This window comes from Cinclus cinclus, chromosome 21 (assembly GCF_963662255.1).
Source record: "Cinclus cinclus chromosome 21, bCinCin1.1, whole genome shotgun sequence".
Classification (NCBI taxonomy): domain Eukaryota; kingdom Metazoa; phylum Chordata; class Aves; order Passeriformes; family Cinclidae; genus Cinclus; species Cinclus cinclus.
Window position 1 is genome coordinate 7366164 of NC_085066.1, and position 21034 is coordinate 7387197.

General features: G+C 46.3%; 1 protein-coding gene across 1 annotated transcript in view; it reads right to left on the reverse strand.

Moving 5' to 3' along the window:
- The window catches only part of LRRFIP1 (LRR binding FLII interacting protein 1), a 100508-nt gene extending 94239 nt beyond the window's left edge, over positions 1-6269 (reverse strand). The window contains exon 1 of the mRNA XM_062506642.1: positions 5805-6269. Within this exon, the coding sequence (XP_062362626.1) occupies positions 5805-6269 (465 nt within the window). The remainder of the gene's footprint in view (positions 1-5804) is intronic.
- Positions 6270-21034: the final 14765 nt, after the last annotated feature.

Genomic DNA, 21034 nt, shown 5'->3' on the forward strand with positions numbered 1-21034 from the left:
CTATTTCTTTTTCTGTAACTAAAATAAGGTGAAGGAAAGGAGAGTCTCTTGGGAGTTAAAGGCTACAAATGTAAAGACAAGAAGCCCTTAAGCACTTCCCTCATCTTTACTGTGTGATGAAGCCCAAAAATGAGCTATTTTTCTACTACATGCAAGGCCAGCTGTGTCACTGGTGGATTCAGAGGTGCAAGAGCACCAGTTATTAGGGAGCTTTCTCTGCTTCTGGTATTGAAGTAACCACGCACCTTCCCTTCTCTGGGGTTTAATATAAACCCTCAAAGCCACCTTTCTGAAGGAAAATTTGGTTTACTGCAGCTCCCTTACCCCCTCCCCCCAACACCATTCCAATGGGCAGCTTCTCCCCAAAAAGTATTTCAGCACCAGCAAGACAACAGCTGATATTTCAGAGCTGCTATTTTAAGGATTGCCTACGAGTGCTCCAGTCTAGCTAGACAGATTCACTGCTCTTGGCAACCTGCTGACTTGACAGGAGGGACAAATACCTTGCTTCACAAGCCCAAAATACTATGTGGATTATGCTCCTTCCTAGGAAAGGATGAGAAAAAAAAGAAAAAAGAAATCCCAGTGTTAAAAGCCTTGCAAGTACATTTGAGCTCCAACTTTATCCAGTAACAGGCCTGGAAAAACTTCCTTCTAGATGAGGTAATGATTAGTGTTACATCCTGCAGCCAAGCTCAGCATCTGGGCTTACAAAGACAGAGGCTGGGCTTCCCATGCTGTTAATCCTACCAGTAGTTCCTTGGTTGACTGAAACAGGAATCACAGCTCCTCAACAGCTGCTTCCTCAGACAGCAAGAGAGCAGCTGAAGAGGACTGAGGCCAGGCATGGACACAAAAAAAGGCAACTTATTATTTCAAGTTGAGAGGCAGATTGTAAGACAGGCTCCAGTCACCCGTTTAACCAACATGAGATGGGTCTCCAGACTTTTATCTCACTTCTTTAAACAACTCCTTCACACATTCACTTCAGGAGAAATTGTAAGAGGCACCAGTGCCATTTGTTGGATATATGGATGTAAAGCATAAGGGAAAAAGGAGTGTTTGATGAAGAACATATTTACCACATAAAATCATCTCAAATTTGGAACAATTCCCCACACCCTACTGGCAAGCATCGCCTACAAAGCTCTCCTTTCTTCCTATATTTAGGTCAGCCCGGCTGAGTCAAGAGCATCCCTTGCTTTTGTAACTTTCTGTTCTAGAACAGAAAAGCCAGACATGCTTTTTTCAGATCATTTGTTTGGATCATACATTAACACTCATAAAGGCAGAAAGTAATGCAATAAAACAATAAGTCAAGTACTGGTGCTACACAAGTCAGGCTGTCTCTAAGGGCTTCTCTTGGAACATTCACCCAGCTTACAAAACCTTCACACATCTGTAATGCCAAATACTGCTCAAAAAAGATCCACCCCCACCCTAACAAGGCACCCAGATCTCACACATAGGGAATATATCCTAAGGGAGTATATCCTTAGGGAACACACTGCTTTAAATGTTCTGGTTTGCATAACAGTTCAATAAAGTTTATGTGGCTTGTGTTCCCACATACAAATAGCCACTCTGCTTGCTTTAGCTTCAATTTGTACCAAATTATTTCCATCTCTATTTATGGAAGTCACCAGAACTGTTGTATAAAACAGAGTTTTCTCTCCCAAATTAACCCCTAAATTTAACAGATTCCACATTCAACCATCATAGCATCTCTTCACTAGTCCCTAAACTCCAATTTAGCCTACTGAAGTTACTTATTGAAGTGCCTTCTTACTGCAACCATTAAACCTGGCTGGCTGGTTTCATCTGCATTTTGAGCTTTTTCTAATTAGCAACACTTTCTGCTCCTTCATAGCAGTGTAACATCCATATTTTTTTAATCACTAAGGACACAGGTCCATGCCCAAACTGATTACTTCAGTGAAATAATCAAATGTTTGGTCCACAAATAGATTGTGCTAGTTTATAAAAAATCAATAATTATGTATGTACAAAGATGAAGGTAACAGTTCCTGAAAGTGTACAAAGAGTGAAGGCACAACCATCACAACATTACTTCCTTTAACAATAAAAATAAATTATGCTGCTGAATTACTAATTTCAAATTAATTATTACCTAAAGGACTCTGCTCTATAAAATGGTGGATTAAGATTTCTAGCACAGAGAGGACACATGGCAGGATCATTTTTCTGAGCAGTGTAACACACATCTGTCTGCAAAACTGTGGCAAAACAAGGTGTCAATTACCTTCCTAATACAGACAAGAAATCGACCTTGTCCTTCCTCATTCAAGAAAATAAAAAACAGTAACCAATATCACCTGCCTACAAGAGAAATACCTCATTTACACAGCTCCTTCTCAGATTTGCAAAACTCCTGCTCACCTAACAATTATTGCTGCGGCCAGCGGAGCAGAAGTCAGCAAAAAAAAAAAAAAAAAAAAAAAAAAAAAAAAAAAAAAATTCCTAGAAACAATGTCTCAAGTTATCACATCAAAGCCATCTAATCCAAGCAGGAAGGCAGCTCCTGGAAGGCTCAGCTGGGCAGGACTGTGCCTTCCCCAGCTCTGGCCGGACAGACGAGAGCGCAGCACGCGGCTCCCGCTGGCTCTGCTGGCACAGACCTTGAGCAGTATCAAACTGCTCGATTTTGCAAACACTGCTGGCATGTGCTCACCGAGGGCAATGAAATAGCCCAAAAAGTTTCCACTGGCCTGAACGCAGAATAATCTACTGGCGTCAAGGCGAGCCTGAAAGCAGAGAAGCTGATCATTGATCGGCTTCGCTGACGCCCGGGAGAAAGCAAGCTCAGCAGCACAAGCCAGGTGTGCGAACAGCAAATCCTGAGTGGCAGTCTGTGAGTCTGCTAGAAACTCAGAACAACGTGTTTTGTGTAAATTATATTTACGTATTTGCCATCCACCCAATTACCCTGCCTGTCAAACCCCACAACCAGATCTGGTGATACAGCACTACCCTTTCCTGTTGGAAATGATTTGCAACTTCAATTTGTAACTTCACCTTCTACCTTTGCCCTGAATAAGTCTAGACAAGGTGATCAACTCCTTCAGAAAGTGCCTCAAACATTAAACCTACTACTAATTGACATGACTAATACTGCTACTAAACCCTTGGCACTACAAGATGCTTCACTCTCACAATTTCCTTTCTTGTGCTTACTTACCCCCTCACGACTGCTCTCACTGCCCTTTTCACCACTCCAGGTTCTCTCCTGGTCTGTGCAAAACACAGAGCAAGGCATCCCAGCTCCAAATCCAAACTAATTTATATTCAAATGACAGCAATTTTTCAAAAAGTCCTTGCAAGTCTTGCTGTCCTCTTATAGGAGCACATAGTAGAGTGAGAATGGTGGGTTAGCCAAAATATTCTGACAACCACAGAATGAAAGGTACCTCTGTGAATGAGGTACCTCATGCTCTTGGATGCTCTCTTGGGATCCCATATAGACAAAGGGAAAATGAGACTCTAGGACCTGCAAATAACTTTCCAGCATCTCTGGCTTCTGGATAAAAAAGGAGCAAGGCAAAGACAGGAGTGAAAATCTATGAGTAAAAGCAACATGTCTGTGTCCCAGGTTTGTCCAAACACCTGTGTAGAAGGCTGGAAGAGCCAAAATATCAGTAATCCACCCACCTTCTCAACGTGGAGGCTCTCATCATCCTTGCTAAGGAGAGAAAAAAGGCTTAGTTGACATATTTTAAGACTGGATCATACAGAAGGAGTCATCTGGGATCCTTTGTGTGGAGACCAGGCAGTTAAACAACAAAATAATTAAAGTACTCCAAGACAGAGTAATGCAAATAGATAAAATAATATGGGAAAATGCTGAACCTTGAACTTGGCAGTTCACAGTTTTAGCACTCAAGGGAAAAGATAAAAGACATGCTTGTGTTGGGCTTTTTGAGCAAATGGAGTTGTCCTTTAAACAAACCCCAGGAGAAGGAAGAAAAAAACCAAAAAAGCTACAAACCACCACAATATTTGCGTCCTCAAACCACTACATAATGCAGTGAAAAGCAGATCTAAGACAAAGAAAAGAGAAAGTGGGAGAAAAACGTGCAACAGAAAAGAGCAGCTGGGTTCCTTGTTAGAGAGCGATGTCTTCCTCGATCAAATAACAGCACAGCCAGGACACAGTTGTGGAACTCAAGCTCTCATCCCAGAACAATTCTTAGGATACCATCATGACTCTAACAGATAGCACAATCACTCTTACTTGCTGTCTCATGTCCAGGACATGAGACATTCTTGCCCTCCTACCTCAAACTCCATCCTTAGGAACCTTCACATCACCCTGTCACAAAAATCTGCCTTCAGAGAACACACTGAATCACTCACACAAATCTCAGTTTACTGGACATATTCCAAAGATGCTACAAACCACCTGAAAATGGTGCACAACAACTGGAAAGCCATTGGTGGCAATAAGGAGCACAGTATCACAGCTAACTCAACCTACCAGCCAGTGCCACCAAAAATAAGCCATACATTAGCATTCACCTGATCCTGCTGCAATTCCGAATCAGGAAAGGAAACCAAGAGAGACCTAAAACTCTTCCAGAAGAGCAATTTATATTGTAATCCATCTTGGGGTCACACCAACACCAGGTGGGCTGACACACATAACCCACACTTGGGGAAGAGGATGGCCACCTTCAGCAGCAGCATTGGAGCAGTTTACACATTGAATCACAGAATGGTTTGGCTTGGAAAGGACCTCACGTCAACCCCTTGCCATAGGCAGGGACACCTTCCACCGGACCAGGTTCCTCAGAGCTCCATCTAAACTGGCCTGGGACACTTCCAGGGATCCAGAGGCAGCCACAGCTTCTCTGGGCAACCAGCGCCAGGGCCTCAACACCCTCACGTCTCCCTAATACCTCATCTAACCCTGGTCTTTTTTCCCATTCCCCCTTGTCCTGTCACTGCATGCTCCTGTAAATCGTCCCTCTCCACCTTCTTCATAGGATTCCTACTGGAGAAGAACCCCAGGGCTGCTTATCCCCCTTTACCCTATTGCAGGACTGCCACAGCAAGGATGGAGAACACACTTTGTCAGATTTAATAAAGATAAAACACAAATTCATATTGTCTTGGTTACCACTGAACCAATTTAAGTGTGCATAAGAAGAATAAGGAGGCAGGAAGCATCAGCAATCAGCTGGCTTAGAAGGCTGAAGTCACATTGAGCACGATGCAGCATTTGGTGGGCAGCAATATAAAAATCAGTTTCCAAGTCAGAGGGTTCATTTATGCCCAGACCTAGCATCACCTTGCAGTATTCTGGTTTTCATTATTCTCTCCCATCCCTGGAAGTGTTCCAGGCCAGCTTGGACTGGGCTTGGAGCAACCTGGTCTTGTGGAAGGTGTTTCACGGCAGGGAACTTGGAACGAGATGATTTTTGGAATCCACTCCAACCCAAACCACGCTGCGATTCAATGATTTATACGTATCCATAACACACCCGAGCGGCCTATTTCCAGCGGTTAACACCTAACCCGGCGGGTCTCAGCCGCAGCGGCTGGCGACGGACGCCCCCTTCATGGAAGGGCTGGAGCTGGGGGGAAGCTCCGGCCCCGCACGCCCTTCCCTCACCGCGTGCCCGGGGATGGTGGCACAGCCGGCGCTCAAGGAAGGGTTTCCATCTCGCCCTTGAACCGCCGCGGTGCCGGGGGCGCCTGCGCGGCGCTCGGTAGAGCCCGGGGGGGAAAGCGAGGGGAGGAGGATGGAGAAGGGAGAAGGGGGGATGCCGCCTCCCGCCGCTCACCTCGCGGGCGATCTGGTTGAGCGCATCGTCCTCCGCCGTCAGGCGCTCCCGGTTCGGCAGCCTCTTTCGCCCAGCGCCCGGGGTCCCCATGGCTGGGCGGTTGCGACCAGCCCGGCCCGGCCCGGAGCGCAGCCGAACCCGGACCCGCTGCCCGCCGGCCCCGAGCGACCCTGCCGCTGCCTCCGCTGCCTCCGCCGGCGCGGCCGTCACCGCCCCCCGCCCCGCGCATGCGCCACCGCCCCCCGCCATGAGGGGACGGGCCGCCTCACGCCCGCCCGAAACCCGGCTGGGGGTGCTCGCTCCCTGCCCTCGCCCCCAAAACCGGGCCGTGTCTGGGGACCGCTGCCCTCGCCCCCAAAACCGGGCCGTGTCTGGGGACCGCTGCCCTCGAACCCAAAACCGGGCCGTGTCTGGGGACCGCTGCCCTCGAACCCAAAACCGGGCCGTGTCTGGGGACCGCTGCATTCGTACCCAAAACCGGGCTGGGTATAGGGGTCTCTGATTGCTTCCCTCATCGCCCGAGATTGTGGTGTGGGTCTGTGCTCGCTGCCATCACCATCCAAAATCGGGAAGTCTGTGGCACCCTGCTTGCTGCCCTCACACCCAAAATCGGGGTGCGTGTGGGATTCATCTTTGCTCCCATCACTATCCAAAACTGGGGGGTGTTTGGGGCTCCTTGCTCGCTGCCCTCACACCCAAAGCAGGGCTGTGTTTGGGGGTCACTGCTCACTGCCCTCACACCCAAAATTGAGGTGCGTACGGAATTCATCCTCACTCCCATCACTGCCCAAAATCTGGGGGTATTTGGGGGTCTCTACTCACTGCTCTCACCACCTGAAATTGGGGCGGGTGTTTGAGGGACACTCCTCACTGTCCTCACCATCTGAAATTGGGGGGGTGGGGGGGGAGGGATGGTCCCTGCTCACTTTCCTCACCACCCAAAATTGGGGTGTGTAGGGTTCATCCTGCTCCCTCAGCCCCACTGTGGACCAACCCCATTCCCACTGGGGTGCCTGGGCTCCCTACCAAGCCATAGGAAATTACAGAATCTCGGAATGAGTCAAGTTGGACGGGACCACAAAGGATCATCTGATCCAACCTCCCTGCTCCAGCAGGGTCATCCCAGAGCACAGGATTGTGTCTGGAGGGCTCTGGAGTATCCCCAGTGAGGGAGACTCCACATCCTTCTCTGGACAGTCTGGTCACTGCACAGGGAAGAAGTTCTGTCTCCTGTTCAGGTGGAACTCCTGGGCATCAGCATCTGCCTGTTCTGTGTGTCCTATTGCTGGGCCCCACAGAGCAGCGCCTGGTCCATGCTCTGGCACCCACCACTGGATATTTATACACCTTACAGAGGTCCCCTCTCAGCAGTGCCTCCTCTTGAGGAGCCCCAGCTCCCCCAACCTTTTTTCCTCAGAGATGCTCCAATCCCTTCATCACCTCTGCAGCCTCTGCTGGACCCAGTCCAGGAGCTTCTCATCTTGAGGAGCCCAGAACTGGACACAGTAAATTTTACCAGAAATCATGGAAATGGGCATTGAAACCTCACCAGCCATAAAGCTGGGGGGTTCCTCTGCCACAAATAGAGGGGGAGCAGGACAGAAACACGACACTTCGTGCCCTGGCACTTCACACAGCTTCATAGCCCTGTGGGGCCTCTTCAACAATGAATTTTACTATTAAGTGTAAGTGGACATGATTAATTTTAGTGTCAAGTACATCAGTGCTTAATGAATTCACATTGACAAGGAACATGTATTTTCTGGGATTCCTGTCACAGCCCTTACACCTCAATTTTCATACTAATTCCCTAAATATGAATTAAAGTCTCTCAAGCTCATGTTATTGCATAGACAGAGAAAAGGGTTACAAAACCCACTCACTCCCTTCTGACCAGAAAGCTGCATTTAATCTTTATGATTTAATTTTACTATCGATTTAAACTTGATTGAAGTAAAAGGCAACACCTGCCTTCTTAATATTTATTGGCAGTTTTCATGTACAGCACCTGAGATCTGAGTCATCCTCAGACTGACTGGGTAGTGGTACTGCATCACTGCTGCTCCTTGCACCTGGGACTGTTTATCTTTGCAAGAATCAAATAATTATTTTGTCAGCAGAAGCAGATGGATGAGTCCCTCACCTTGCTTGGGCAGCAGAATGTGTGTCACACCATCAGATTTGGCATCGGGTTTACTCGGATCCTACACAAGTTGAATAAAAAGGACCTGCTTTGCAAGGCAGCACAGGGGCTTTAAACTGAGCTCTCACCCTGGAGGCATAGCTTTGCTGGGTCAGGTTTTCCTAAATATCCCTCAGGCTTCCCTTCTTCACCTCCCAAAGCCCTGGCTTAGCACTACCACCCTTTCAGGCTCTGCATAACTCATTCCCTGAACTCTTATCCTCACATTTGCCCCTGCCCTATGAGGAATTCTGGCTAAAGAGGCGGGGCAGTGCCTTATTTTTAGGTCCCTGTTACCCAGGGATTTTGGCCACCTGTGCAGCTGCATCACTGTATCCATGCAAGGAATTTCCCTGTTCAGGGGTGCAGTAGGATTTGCATCAGTGCTGCCTGGCTGAAAGCCTTGCAGAGCCTTGGGCTAGGCAAGGATTTTTGTCCAAAAACTGACTATTGAGGGAACAAAGGAAAGGGAGAAGGGAAGGGGAGGAAGAATTAGAGGGGAAATAGAAATCTGGGGGGACAAAGGGGGAAGACAGGATGAGAGAGGAAGAGAAATCCAGGGGAGGAAGGAAAGAAATGGATGGGAGAAAGGGAGAGGAAAGAAGCAGAGAAAAGGAAATCCAGGGGAAAGATGGGAAAAGGGGAGAAAGAAAGAAATAGAGCAGGGGAGGAAGGAAGAAGGGGGGAAGAAATAGAGTATAGAAATACAGGGGAAGGGGGAAAGAAAGATGGAGGAGGGAAGGAAGAATTAAGAGAGTAAAGCAGAGAAATTGGAAGAGAACATGCTGGTGGGTGACTGCAGTCAGATTTCAAATCATTCACTGAATGTGCTCTGCAGTGTAAGAAATCCTTCTCTTTTCCTGCATTCCAGACATGCATAGTAATTTTTTTTTTCTTTGAATATAGACAAAATAAGCCGTCTTGTAATAAAAATACTATACATAGATAATTTGTCCAGATAAATTCGAAATAATGGTTCAAACCACGTTGGTTTTGGCTGCTCTGTGGAGTGCAGTGAGTGAAAATGAAACACTGACATTCCTTATACTAGCAAGCAACAACTGAGGGTGAGGCTCTTTTTGTCTGAAAGTCATGACTGTGATGAATGGCAGTCAGACAACACTGAGTATCCCATGCCAGTTTTAAAGGGCTCTATTTTAAGTGCATAAAACACCCCTCATTCTCCAGTATGCTGTGTGCAAGGAGGCTGCTTTGTGCAGAGCACTCCCTAAAAGATACAATTTTCCCCCTGTGCTGCTCTTAAACCAAACCCTCTTGTTAAACCTCACTGTTGTGAATCAGAGCAAGCAATCGGGTGTTAAAACTGGTGGTGGTGGTATACTTGACAAATCTCTTTTACACTATGAAATTGATGATTTTTGTGTCCTGTGCAGGAAAATGTGATTACATTTCTATTAGAGGCAAGCCTTGGGATAGGGGAAAGCAGTGGTTGAGTGAGGGTGTTAAAAGCAAGCACAAGGGCACCTCTCCTCTCCACTGTAAGGTCATGGCATCTGCCAAACCAGAAATGAAGCCTGACAGCTTTAACAAGATGTCCATTAGTCCAAAGAGAGTGGAACGCTTTAAAGACCTTGGAAAATCTACACTGAGGAGGTCAATATTTGAGATTGTCAGGATACGTGAGATGAGCAGGGCTCCATTAGCATTGCAATATTTTGCAAACATAACATCAGTGGTATCCAGCAGGGTCTGTGGATTTATTAATGGAAAAAAATTACATCACAGACAAGTATGTGCTGGCACTGAAATTCTGCAGGAAAATAAAAAAAGCTGGTACAACTAAAGGGCTTGTACTTTATTAAACTTCCTAGGGAGCCCAAGGTGATCCTCTCCAGCAAATCAGACCTCCTGGGAAAAGCTTTCAGGTGTGTTGCCACATCTGAGCAGTGTCAAGACAGGGCTCAGGAGACTGGTGGTGTCCGTATGTATTTTGCCTGGATGAAATTCCTAACTGTTATTCCATCTCTTCAAGTCAGCAGGGTCATTATTTGCATCAGCAGAGCTCTGGCCCTTTGGGAGCCTTGCTTAGCTTTGTCATGTCTAGCCTGGAGTTTGTAGTCACACAGCAAAGCCAGAACTGATTAGCGTCTTCCCAGTTGGTCCAAAAAAGAGATCCATGAGTTAGGATTGGCCAAGGAGAGTACTGTGGGCTTCCAAGCCAAGCTTTAATAGGACTGGAGAAAAAAAATCCAACAACAGCAGCAGACCTTGATCACTTTTACCAACAGCAATGTGATGTGGTTTTTTTTTTCCTGAAGAAAGTGTATTGGTTGGCTTCATCTTGCCAAAACCTCTCAATGAGATATTTGCCTTCTCTAATCACCTTGGCATGCCACAGGAGATAGCTTTTCATTTGTAAATTTTTCACAGGTCACTAAGAATGCCACTTTGGGGAGCTCGAGGTTGGATTGCTTTTAGGGTTGAGGAAGAATTTTCTCTTGGAGGGAGTTTTTCAAAAGTTAACCTCAGGGCTGATTTAATTTAGTATTTTCATCTGCATCCTGGCACAAATAGGACAGTGCTAATGAAACAAGATGATGACGCAGTGTTATAGTGTCATCAAAAAAAGAGGGTAAAGTCATACAAGAGGTTAAGGACTTGAGAAACAAGTGGAGTGAAAATAAGCAGACAGCCAATACCATGCCAAAAGCTAAATTCACGATCTCACTAACTGTTAATAAGGGAAAAGGGGGTAGTTCTGGGGTCATAAACTGGCCATGAGTTGGTTGGGTGCCACCATCACAACAGAAATACTAAAACATTATATTTAACGTTGAGAGCACTTCAAGAAAGGGTCATTGCACAACCATCTACAAGACCTTATCTAAAATGGCGCCTGCAAGTCTGCTTTTCTTTATGAAAAAGAAATCAAACTTGAATAGCTGTGGAGAGAAAAGCTCCTAGGATAAGCAGCAGGAGGACTTTACTGAGATGAGAAGGGGTTGGCTTGTCTGTTCAAACTGCATCTCTCCTCTACAAAGTCCTTTGGAGATAAGTGGGATGGGGATGATGCTATGTAAAGTTTAAAGCCAGTTCGGCACACAAAAGCATACAGCTAAACAGACCATCTATAATTTTAGTCTGGATACCAGAGATTTCTTGCCAAATTTCTCCTAAAAGAGGTTGTGAGTAGCTGGGTATGTCAAGCCTGTGGTAAGTACTATCCTGAGAGTCTGTCTGCCTTAGCAAACACTAGTCTAAATACTGCATGCTTTTCACCCTGCCAGGAAATATGGGGCATGGGTATCCATCCCAGCTGTCACTCAGTGACCCCAGAGAGGTCATTCTTGTCCCATTGATGCTCCTGCTTGGAGGGCACAAGCCAGCCTTCACCCAGACCAGCACGTGCACGTTCTGTGTGACTGTGCCAGGCAGGGAGCTCACCTGCAATGTACCAGGCATGACTGAGCTCACGGAGAGCAGCCCATCTCGGGCAAAAATGGGAACCCGCTCAAAGCAGCCCCTGAGGACCTAATCTAATTAGCAGCAGACATGCCAGGGCTCAGTGTTTGAGCAGAACAAAGTGAAGCCAGCTCCACAGCAGCTGGGGTTGTGGGGAGCCAAACCCATCCCAGGCTGTCTCCCAAAGCTGGATGGTCATGGTCTGTTGTTTGCTCTCTCTGCTCCTATCTGCTATTCCCAGCCTGCCACAGCACTGCTGAGCTCCAAATTTGGATGCTTCTCCTGTGGCTTCCCCTCTTGATGTGTAAAAAAAGCCACATTTTAAGAGAGCCTCATGCTATTTTCAGAAGAAAAGACATCCTAGTTTCTTCCACCTAGTCTAAAAGCACTCCTTGCTCCCTACCTCAAGTGCTGTGGGCATAAAGCCTATTCCAGGCTGTGGGATGCCTTGCATTCCCTCTTGCCTGCACTCCAGGTGGAATGCAGGTGAAAGATCAATGTACATACTTAATTTGGGAATACAGCCTCTACATCTGTCCAAAAACATATTCTGAACTAGTAAATCCTTCAGCCAGACAAAATTGGGCTGGCTTCAGTGCAAACAATGCATTACATCATCTGTAGCAGCTGAGGAACTATCCCTCCATCACTTTGGGATTAATATATCAAAGCATTCCTGCTGCCATGGTGCCAGTGTCCTCACCCCACTGACAGCCTGGAGACACAGGAGTGGGGAATCACATGGCCTTGATACTAGTTTCCCTGTGTTTTTCCTGCTCCATGCTGTGTGGCCTCATCCACTCCCATCCCAAATGCTGCAGCATTAAGCTGAGCCACATTTTCCAACCAGGCCCTCCAGATTTTCTTAAACGCCAGTTGTTTTGGACTGGAGTAAAACACAACCACAACACATGGCTTAAAAACAACCAATTGTTTGTAAAAGACCAAGTGCTTGCAGCAATTAGTCATAGTGCTCTGTAAAATGCCATATGAACATGCTTTTGGAAAAGCTTTTGGGAAACCACATCACAGTTAGAACTCCCTCAGCTGGGGGGAAAGAGGTGCCATTTATTGTCCTCATGGAAATCTATCCAGATTCCTCCAAGGCACAAATCAGAGGCAAACCATCCCTCTTCTCAAGCACAGAAAGCTGTGCTCTGCTTCAAATCACCTTTCATTCTTGTCAGGTATTCCTTATCAGGAAGAGGTATTTTCCACTCACCTATTCTACAGTAAAGTGAAAAATCACCAGGCCTGTTCTCAGGGAATGGTTCCAACCACTTGACATCAGACAGAAGATCACCTGTATGATGTTTCATGTTTCTGCTTTATGATCTGAAGCCATGCATCCCTACCCTACCTGCTGTCATCTCTCTGTGCCCTCCTGCACAGAATGGCAGCAAACCAGCCATGGCAGCTAACAATTCCTGGCTTGCCTAAAGCCGTGCTGGTGCTAAAGGATTTCACATTCCAGCTGGGATAATCACCAGCAGGGCAGGAAGGCAGGTCATTATAGTTTCCTGAAATAAAGGACTTTGCCTAAACTGGGAAGTGAAAGATGATACTGGTAACAAAACATTAGAGGAAATGGAGACAAAACATCTGAGATGATACAGTGTGTTAAAGCTGGTGCATCTGATTTTAAATCATAACACATTTTTCTGGCATCCATAGCATTCCTGGTTTTCCATGCAGAGTGGCTGATGAATGGCATATGGGGCTGAGTCACCTGTCCAGCGTGGTCTCCCTGCCCTCTGCCTTGCTGGGAATCCTGACCCAGCTCTTCCATCCCAGCCCTGCAGCAGGTATTGGTGGATGCCCTGCCATTTTTCTGTGAGTTTTTCCTCAGCGTTAATTATCACAGCACTAAAATCCTTCTGATCCTTCCCAGTAGGAATGTGAAGGCATCAGTTCCTCTCTTCTCCATCAATAAGGAGCCAAAACAGTCAGGCAAGCATTGTCAAAGTCTCCAGTGTTTAGTTTGCCCTCCCATTGTAGGAGCAATTAGAAGAATAATTGTTCCCCCCTCCGAACACAGTGAGTTGCTGGAGAACCCTTTTGTTTCAGCTGCTGTAAAAATAATAAATAAATAAATAAATAAATAGGTAGATAAAGCATGGAATACCCCAAACTGGACAGAAAGCAAAATATTTTGCAGCTAGAAACTGCCAATTTCCACAGCCAGCTGAACAACTTGTCAAGGATCATGACGGAAAAAAGATGATGGAGACGGGAATAGAATGGCCTCTGCCACCAAGTCTCTGCTTTTCCATCCTCTTGCCTTCTGCCTTTCCTATCTGTGCCTTTCTCTTAAGGACAGCTACTCAATATATTGCAGGGTTTCCAGCCTCAAGCCATGGATGTCTGGGCGCTGTTAGGAGGAGCCACCTCCCCAGGGGCTGACAGGCACCGCCTTTATTGCTCAACTTGAATTTCTGCAGAGGTTTTCATCCTCTCTGACCTTGGAGCTGTGGTGGCAGAGGGGAAAGACAGGAAAGACACTTCTCTGCATGGCCTCTTTTGGGGAAGTTACTGGGTTAAGTTTCCAAAACATCCGGAGCACATTAGTGGTTCAACTCAACTAATTAGAAATTCCCAAAATAACTTTTAATACCTTTTTCAATTATAAAAGGAGTTGCTTGAGGTAACAGCAGATAATGGTGTTCCCCCACCAGGCATCTCTGTTCTTTCCAAGTTTATTGGCAGCAGATGACTCATTTCACCTCTGCCCAAGATGACTGCTTTACAACTCTTCCAGGACTATCTGGCCTTAAACGAGGTTACTCAGGCTCAAACTGATGAAATAGTTTCTATTCCTGTGCCTATACAAGCCATGCCTGTAACACCCAGTGCCTGAGACTAAAAATCAATGGAAAATCTGCCAAACATTTAGACGTGACATGAAAAAGCAAAACTGCAGTGGCCACAGGCCTGGGTGCCATGAAGAGAGGCAAAACCTGTCATAAAATGCCCTCTGAAGTTTTCTGGGGTAGGCACCCCCAAAGCTGGGTGGGGACTTCAGGGAAACTAAACTCATATTCACACCCACATGAGCTTTTCAAGTCTGTGCTAGACAGCATTGCTTAAATAGTTCTTTTTCCACGCACAGGCAAATAATTTTCAGTGACATTTCATGCAACTGCCTTGCAAACACAGAGAGATGAAGTGCTTCTGGGGGAGATTATTGAGCAACTTTTGGCTATCAGGGAGCTCCTCTACAGCCCTTTGCTTGGAAAGGTACCACCTACAGCCATTTTTAGCCTGGTTTCCTAAGGGAACATGTGTGATCACTCTGCCAGTCCCACACTAAAAGCTCAAGCCAGCTGGCCAGTTGCCACCAAGTTTTCCTCAGAGGTCAAGGTCCATCCCAAATGTGATATCCCCACTGGCAAAAAAACAGCACATGGAGCTCAGGGTGGACACCAGATCCTGCACGTGGAAGAGAGTGCTTAAATGCTTTAATCATGTAAAATGCTGCAAAACCTGTGCTTTTGTTAGATAAAGGTGTCTCTTGTTTCGCAGAACCATTTCCATGGCCCTCGGGAGCTGTCTTTTCCTTTGAAGCTGGGTACCCAGCCTAGAGCCAAAGGTCTCTTTGTGGCAGCTCTCCTGGCAATGTGGGCTGGACTCGTGGAGGGGGATCCTCCTGGCCAAGGACCGCTGAGAAAAGAGAATATGAAGTTTGAGATAAGCAAACTGTTCAGTGCAGACACCTTTACTCGAGCAAGCCACATGCATTTACTTTTCACCCAAACTGCACTTATTAAACATAGGGCAAGAACCTCAGCACATACCTCAAGGCTATTTATCGTGACCTGTCAGGTGGAATTTCAGAGGTGAAAACAATCTCACCTGTCTCTTCAAGCGCTAATGCTGTAGGAAAGCCTTTCTTGTGGTTCACACTTGTATTCTTTTTGTAATTTAATGCCACCAGACTTCAAATGTTTATTGTAGTCAGTAGTTATTTTCCCTCCTCGGTCTTTAACACATGCTAATGTTCACCATCACTTATCATCTGGGAGCTATTAATATTAAGTTTGTTTAATGTTTCCAGGCCAATCTCTGGAGTGTTTTAGCAACGTTAATAATTAATACAGGAAGGCATTTTGGAGGCCTGAAGCAGTTTGTAGGCCCACAGTTATGAGACACATTGTAAATGATCTGTTCACCATTACAACTCCACCAATGCTTAAAATATGTCTTAATTTTTTATCATCGTAACAGTGGGGGCCTCAATCTCTTTTTTTTTCTTTTTTTTTTTTTGATAAGCAGAGGCACAACCCTTGCTCTTCTCAAAACAAAATTATTTTTTAATGCTCCGTGGCCGTGGTGACAGACCTTGCCTGTATGATCACCAGTGGAATACCCTGGGTTTTCATTATTCATCATTAGACACAGAAAAGGAGAAACAGCAAAGACCAGGACACTTCAAGCATATCCATTCAGTGATTTAACTCCTTACCCATGTTTTGTATGAATACCAGCATGCAAACAAGGGATGGCACATTTACCAGCACAGGTATGGCAAACAATTTTGAGAGTATAATTTGTTGTGACCTCTGGATGGATTGATTATTTTGAATTTATTTTGCTGACCATAGTTTCAGGTGCTTGTTCTTGAAAAAAATAAGAAATGAGAGTGTTCCGGATACAAACTGACCCATCAGGAACAATTTAGTGGTATTCAGGGACCTCAGAGGACCAAAAATGCTGAAGATGGGCATAATTTCAGAGCAATACAAAGTCTAAGCATCGTTTCAACAGTGTGGGAGTCTTGGTAGTGATCAGACCTCCTGAGCAGGGCTGCCTGCACAGGGCACACCAGGGACCACATTAATTCCATGTGGATGGGCCCAAGAAAAGGGGGAGAAACAAGTCAGGGGAGGAAAAAAAACTCTTCCCACAGGCAGACAGCAAACAAGTGGCAAAGTTGAGGTATCAGTCTCTATTTTCAGCTGAGGGTTGTGCCTTTGTTGCCAGACTCTGCTGCCATTCCCACACAACCACTCTTCTTTAAGCAAGGGAGGATTTACAGTGTCAATATCGATGCTTCCTCATAGCAGTCACAGTCAGGGAAAACCAAGTGCTACACAAACACTGAAAAAGAACCTTCCAGGAGTTTCTAAACTGCCCCACAAAGATCTGTGTGCTTGTACCTCCTTTAGCTCAGAGAAAGGAGGAAGGAGAGGCATCTTGCTCAAAGTTAAGCAGCAGGCAGAGCCAGAAATACAAGATTATTGAAAATATTCTTGCATACTTAGCCTAGAAGTTCTATTTTGACCTCCTCTGGAATTGTTGTGAACCATTGACATATCAGCCTTTCCTTCACAGTTAAAAAACAAATAAAAAGGCTGAGGTGGAGCAGTGGGGAAAGGTCTACAGGGGGGCTGCAGGTGTATTTGATCCACACCACTCCTGTGGCCAGACCCATCCTCCAAATTCTCATGATATAATTACATCAGGTAACTTTAAAATGAAATGCAGTCCCTAAACCTCGGAAAAACAACCCAGTTCTTACCAGTAAAATTTATTTCAAGTGAGGAACCGTTCAATGCACAAGCACAGTGAGGTGCATCCCTAGGTTTGTGCAGGACCCATCCAGTATCAGTGCAGCCACAGACTCCATTTGCAAACCACTCACCACTGAAGGAGGTCTGATCCTCAGCATCTTGGATATTTTCCCTCACAAGAAGCAGGCAAGCAGACAGTGATACATGGGGAAAACCTCTGGCTCCCTGGCACTGCAACAGTGCTTATCAGAGATGTTCACATTCCTGTTGTTTGGAGAACAAAGAACAAGAGAAGCTTGGCTGTCCATCCACACTTCTGTCAGGACCTCAGTCCGTCTCTCACGGACTGGTGTCTGTTTGGCTCCCCAGTTCAGAAATGAGACTGGGCAGCAGCAACATCGCTATCTTCAATGGTAGATGAGCTGTGCCCTCTAGTGGGGTCTGGCTCGCCAGGAGCTGCAGAAGAGCCTTCCAGGGGAGGCTGTCCCGGCCAGCACAAGGGACACGCTCCCTCGGCTCTGGAGTCGTCCCGGGCATTTACCAATCAAGCCATGGCACTTTGTTTGGGCACCTCATCCTCACCATCTTCTTTTACAAAGCCTTTCACAAAGGCCTCTGAGATGTGACATATGCTCAGGCAGAGAGACTGGTATGAAAATAACAGAGCAGCACAAACTGGGAGTGAAGTTTCTCTTAGCAGTGACAAAGCCATCCTTTCATAAGGCTTCAAAGCCTCCCAGCCTTTTTTTCTATTGAAAATTAGATGCTTAGTTTAGGTGCATGATGTTAACCCTTTAGGTCCAAACCAGCAGGTAAAATCATTGCTGTGGGCAAGGATTCCTGCTGCAGCAACCCTAGCCCAAGGTATCCACACTCAGCCCTTCCAAAATTCTGAAACATCTTCCTACCCCCTTGCTGTACCAGTGCAACTGTGCACAGGATCACAGAGACTTACACTGAAGGACTGACTAATCCAAAGCCCTAGAAAAAAAAAAAAAAAGAAAAAATAAGGCTTTACATCAGCTCCTTTGGGAAACAAGTTATAAGAAAGGGGTGGGAGCACATTAAACTACTTCTGGGCTGGAAAAACTATATGTATTCCTAGGGTTGTTAGGAACTGTGTTGAAAGGACCCCCAAATCCTGCTCTAGCCTCTGCAAAGCTGATGGGAAGGAGCTGGGAGGGTAAATTGTACATGGCTTTTCATAATTGAAATGGGAAGTAATTGAACTGCAGTGGTTAGGCCTTGGAAGTCACAAGACACATTTTTCATTTCAAAAGTAGGATGACATTGTTTTTAAGCTTTCTTGTAGTATTTCTGCTTTTCACCCTGTTCCCTATAACCATTAGGACTAGATTTTGTTTTATCTGTTTCCCTTCCAGATATATTACTTGAAGGAAAGGCACTGACTATGACAAGAGGAGTGACAGAAACACAGAATTATCATTGTCATTCAGATGTTTAATCATCAGACCTTCCCATTCTCACTCCACACCCAGTATCTCAATGCAATATAATATGCTGTGATTTCTCTCTCAAGATATTAGACAAGAACAGCCTTCTTCAAAACACTGAGCCCCAGCTGCCTGGGGTAACCAGCTATTACCTTAACAGGCAGTAAAATGCTCAGGTTTTGCTCACTTTGTGCCTCCCAAATTCAGGAGCAGCTTCTTTGCAGCAGAAGCATTTTGCCAGACAAGTGGGCACATCTTCTCCAACAAAACAAATTCCCTTTGCAATCCCAGCCCAGGATATCTGAGCCTGTACCTGGCACAAGACCAAAGCCAGGTCTAATGTTCATCAGCAGAAATTGCCATGTTATAAAAATCCAGAGAGGACAAATCCTATATATACCACAACCCCATCTGTACCCAGCCCTTCCTAATCCTGAAACCTTGGGGGGTCTGCGGCGGGTTTACCCCCATTTCCTTGGTAGCTGGGCTGCTCTTGAATCCCGAAAGCATTGGGATTTTTTGGGGGGGGTAATCCCCACCGACCCATTCATCCATCCATCCATCCACCCACCCACCACCAAACCCCAGCGTGGGAAGTGGGGAGGGAGGGAGGGATGGAGGGAGGGATGCTGGGGGCACGGCCACTGTCACAACAGCCTCGTGCCGTCTTGCCTGGCTGCCAGACCTTAGGCCTGCTGTCAGGTCTAAAGTTCGCTGATCTCGGGCTTCCTCCCTCCCTCCCTCCTTCCTTCCTTCCCCTTTGACACCGCTCCCGGGGCCGGTGCTTGCGCTTTGAGCTGCTCCCGGCACGGAGAGGCTGGAACACACGCATGGGGCCGGCATCCTGTCACCCTTGACACACGGACTGGAAGCCTGGCAGCACAGCAAGGCTTCGGGAAGGTAAAGGAATCCTCTGCTCGGGAATTCCCCACCGGACAGGTCCCCAGCCCTCTCCAAGGTGCCTTTCCCAGGCAAGCTCCAGAAATCCTCCCATCCTCAGGGAGCAGCCTCACCCCCAAGGCACGAGTGGTGCACGAAGGGTGGCACGGTCCTCATGGACTCCCTGCCCAAGAGAAGAGGTGTTAGGAAGCCTTCTGCCCTACCCCCATCGTCCCAGAGCTGTTTTGAAGGTCTCAGCAGAGCTCTCGGTCTCTCCCTCAGCCCAGGGCGGTCCCGTTTATTGCTGCCTTACTTCCCTGTCGCAGTAAGGTTAATGATCCTTATTTCCTTCCCTTTCCCTTTGAGGGGAGCTGCTTGTTCTGAGAAATCATCGCTGTGTAAGTCTAGGGTTTACACATTATGTCTGCAGCTGGGATTTTTGTATTCTCTGGTAACCCTGCCTTAAGTGAACTTTCTGAGTGGCCACCCTCTTATTTAAACCAGACTTAAGCAAGTAGGAAGAGGATTCCAAAAGCAGAGGAGAGCTTTGAGCTAAATGGTAGAAGTTAAATGGGGAGGTAGGTGCATGACAATTATCCTGGGGGGGAAGGGGGAAGTTAAGTATCTAAATCTGAAATAACCTGAAATATCGTGTCCAAAATCTGCAGACTTACACAGTTAAGTGTTAAAGTCCTGTAATTTTTCTGAGGTGCTTAGTAATTTCTGTTCTGGTTCACTCTTGCCCCCCTGCAGAAACTCAGCAAATGGCTTTAATGGTATTAAGACCTAGAAAAGCTTAGACACCTGTTAGACATCGTTGCACTTAAACAACATCAATTTTCCAGCAAACTAAATAGGGTTTTAAATAAGACTTTTCAGTGACTCTATCCCCAGAAGTATGCATGGCTTTTCTTTTATTACAGCTTTGGAAATAAAAGGCTTATCCCCTGACAATAAATACACCAGGATCCCTCCAGCCCAGGCTGAAGATGCTGAACACAATTTCCTGGGTGCATCAATGTTTAATCCTCTATTAGGAAGTGGGAAACGATTGGTGTTGTGGCTGTTTGGGAACTCACCTTCAAGACAGGTGTAGGATCAAGCAAGCCTGCCCCTAATATCTGCTGCTAGACACAGCTGTCACAAAATATTAAGATGTACCTAGAGACTAAACCCACCAACAGGGTTTTCACAGCTGATTGAATATAAATTTGTTTATTTTCTGTGACTACACTGGATCTGAGTAGGTTGAACTTTCCCTGCCTCTCAGTGTGGCCTCTTGGCACAAAGGAGAGGACCTGCACCACCTCAGCTGTTGCCCAGGCTGCTCTCCAAATTGATGACAGTAGATATGGATGCTGGATGCTTTTCCCATAATCCCTAATCCAGCAAGTGCAGAGTTTTACTCTGTACTCTTCCAACAAAAAAAAGAGATTGAAACCCCCACCATTTCCCCTTAAATCCTGTTTTCAATTGAATCAGAACAAAGCCACTTGTTCTGCTTCCTTGCCATCCTCCTCAGGTGGGAAGGGAGACTCACCTTCTGCCTCTTAACACGGAGGAAAAAATTGTTTCGAGTGAGCTTTGGCAGAACTCATTGCAGTAAATCTCAGGTGAGTTTTGTTCCAGCATCAACCCCTTTCTAAGGTTGAACAGAGAGCAGCAGAGGAAAATGATGAGAAACTGTGTTTAATACAGACAACCTTGAGTAGTTTTCAAGCAGCCTTCTGTCTCCTTAGAGAGTTTTATGTCTTATCACTGACAATAACAGCCCAGAATGGA